This window comes from Mizuhopecten yessoensis, unplaced genomic scaffold, assembly GCF_002113885.1.
Source record: "Mizuhopecten yessoensis strain PY_sf001 unplaced genomic scaffold, ASM211388v2 hete_36132852, whole genome shotgun sequence".
NCBI lineage: Eukaryota > Metazoa > Mollusca > Bivalvia > Pectinida > Pectinidae > Mizuhopecten > Mizuhopecten yessoensis.
The window spans coordinates 1-3,299 of record NW_018484504.1 but is presented as its reverse complement, the minus strand read 5'-3'; the positions used below and the strand labels follow the sequence as shown (position 1 = coordinate 3,299).

Here is a 3,299-nt window from a genome sequence, read left to right as displayed (position 1 = left end):
CCCTGTAACCCCAACACTTATTGATGTCTCTGTAACCCCCACACTTACTTGATGTCCCTGTGACTGTAGTGATGATGACGATGATGACCTCCCATATTTGTTGTTGTACTTGAACCACGACCTTTTTTCACAGGTCTCCGTAAAGAACTGGTGTCAGAGCTTCCAATACTCCACCGTCGCCGTGGTGCACGGTTCATCACTGTGGTAACAGTTTCCCTGTCTACACCTAACACTTTCATAATATCCTGGTACATGCCCTCTAAATTGTCCATTTTGTTTTTCATGTTGTCTATATCTCCAGGGGGCTGTGGAAAATCACGGAGTTTTACTGGCTCTGTATCATGAGATTCCACTGTTAAAATGGTATCCTCTATATCAAAGGGCAGATCACTCTCGTCACCAGCAGATTCACGTAAATCATTTGTGAAACCACCTGAAACATACATATTCATTATAAGTTGCAATAAGATTTTCCTATTGGGAATGTTATACATTGTACATACTAACAGCCCATGTGCCTTAATATTAATAGCCAAGAAGAAAATAAATCTATGTTGAGTACTCACCCTCCATGCGACCATTGATAAGAATTCTTCCTGTTGGAGGTTTTCCAAACCGTTGGCCTCTGGAGTGTTTCCTGTCTTGGCGGTAGTTTAAGTGGGAGGCTGGTCCCTTTCGTGACCTGGGGTCGTTGTTTGGCCGTGTGTTACTCAGAAGGTCTGGAGTCTTTTGTGTTGAGAATATGTCAGCACTAGCAGAACGTTGTAGCCGTGGTGACACGTGTGGACTGGAGAGTTCTGACTCTGACTCTGAGTTAGACAAGGGAGGAAGGGGAGGGGTTACTGACCGGGAAGAGGCCTCACTAGGGGTCACATAGTCAAATATACTGGCCTGAACATCCCCTGGGCCCTCACTGCCCAACGTACTGGTGGTAAAACCACCATTTGTAAACGTCTGGTTATAGTTACTCTCCCTCCCAAATGGATCGTTCATAGAAAATGGAGTGATAGACCTGCCGGTGATCTTAGACTTCAGTCCCACAGGAGGAACATCCTCTCTGTAGTCAGCACTGAAACTTGCTGGTGACTTGGTCCTACTGTCCCTGAGGTCCTCACGGTTGAATGGTTTTGGTGGCACCCCTGGTTTGTGTCTACTAACAATAGGTTTATTACCACCGTTGTCAGGATATTTTGAAGCTGGCCCTATTGTCAGTCCTGATGGGGATGTACTCTGGGAGGGCGAATTATCACTTTGATCAGAGGATTTCCCGAAAGTCTGAAACGTTGACACACCTGTGTCCACTTCCAATCCTGAATGACTAGAATTTGACCCCTGACCTTGGGTACTTGAACTTTGGCCCATAGGACTTGTCCTTGAACTTGTGATGGCCGGTGCACTGTAACGTCCAGGTAAATCACTACTAACATGTGGGGATGGGACAGCAGGTAGTACAACTTGCTGGAACACAGAAAGAAACATTAAAGGATATGTGCACACATTAAAAATAAATGAAGCGTAGGTTTTATTATTTTTTACAAATTTTCAAGAGAAGCTAAATTGATTAAGAAAGCTGTTTGATCTTGTAACATAACTTATTAGAACACTTCGAATGATAGTTGATTTTCCTTCACAGAAATAAAAATATCTACAAAAAAATGGCCACCATATGTAACTTGTACTGAACTAGATATAACCTTGGTATTATTTCTTACTAAACATCTTTATCTTACTTACAAGACTGATGAATAAAGGTGATATAACGTAATGCTTACCTGTAGGTGGGGGTACTGGTTGTTCTTGGCTGGACTGTTGACAGGTCGAGACATTCCTGGCATTTCTGGTCGCCCTGGACGACCATACATTTTATTCCAAGCGTCCCTCAGCTCAGATCCTCCCATTGGATTTCTGTAGAATTATATAAAGTAGGTCTTAAATTCTGGTACATCTTTCAGAAAAGAAACAACAAAAATATAAGTCAACTTAAAGATGTACGCTACTTTATTACACTTCATCTCCTTTCCAAAATAGTTCCACACTTGATGGCACACCAACAAATATCCATTTATTTAACACTTTGCTAATACATGTACATAATGTACTGAACTATTGGTTAAGGCTGATCTACTATCTATTAAAGGCAATATCCTTTACACAAATGAAACATGTGCTAAATACCTTAAGACAGTATCTGTCCTTGACTTGATAAAAGAACCAGAAAAGTTGTAAACAGCAGTGTTACTAATATCAAAGACAAGCACGCTGTGAAATGACTTATTTAAGATCTAAGAACTTCAGAGTATGTCGCTGTTCATTTGTTTATATTAACTATGACAGTCACCTGTTTATGGGAGGTCCCGGGGATCTATCCAAAGCGTTGGGTATGTCTGAGAAGGCTGGGTTAGTGTTAGCCCCAGGGTGAGGCCAGTACCTGTTCCCCTCCCCTTGTTCTGGTGGGCCCAACCCCATCTGTTGTCGGTCTAGGATAGCTTCAGAGCGAGAGCCCTGCCATCGCTCATCTGGCTGAGAGGGCTAAAAAACACAAAATATTTCATTATATCGCATATACACATATGAATGGCTATTTTCCATAAGATATAATTACAAGCAATTGTACCTTTACTTACTGTTTCAGCTAAAGTATGTTACCAACAGCTACGGAAGAGAAATGTTTAGTACATCATTATACACTCCAATTGTATCAGTGAAAAGGAAACACCAGTGACTAGACTGATGCTAAAGTGACAACTGTAAATTATTCTGTTATTTGTACTGTAAGATTTCAACAATAGCACTTTCAAATTGAATTTGAAGTAATTGTTGTTTTACATAAAAAATGCTCTGATTCGGCTGACATTTACGATGTATTCAAATTGAGTTTGAAGTAATTGTTGTTTTACATAACAATTAACCTGTAAATGAATTATTAAAAATGATCTGGTTCGTCTGACATTAACGATGTATTTTTAAAAAAGTTCAATCATTTCTTGGATGTTTTTAAATAAGAAAGTTTGCCAGGTCTTTTAGTTTTTTACATAACTTGTTACAGAGATTACCATCATATGGTTTTTTAAACAGTGTTCTAGGTTCAATTTTGTAGAGGAATAATTCAGCAATATGCAAATCATCAAATGATTCTCATTACATAACAAATTTTGAAAATTTGATACAAAAATGTGGGATCAGTTGTGATCACAAAGAGATGTAAACAGATGGGTGGAGAGACAGAAAGCATGATTACCATGTCTCTGTACAAACTTACTGTCATGATGGGCTATCCAGTAGGTCTGTACAACCTTACT

At 39.7% G+C, this 3,299-nt stretch overlaps 1 protein-coding gene across 1 annotated transcript; it reads right to left on the bottom strand.

The window, feature by feature from the left end:
• Positions 1 to 48: 48 nt before the first annotated feature.
• LOC110444492 lies at positions 49 to 2,539 on the bottom strand (the record flags this gene model as incomplete). The annotated part of the gene is made up of 4 exons (XM_021488862.1): positions 2,339 to 2,539; positions 1,773 to 1,905; positions 567 to 1,458; positions 49 to 433 (listed from the first exon to the last, which is right to left on the bottom strand). Coding segments are annotated over exons 1-4 (1,538 nt in total), but the record flags the coding sequence as incomplete, so codon positions are not given.
• Between the last annotated feature and the right edge of the window lie 760 nt (positions 2,540 to 3,299).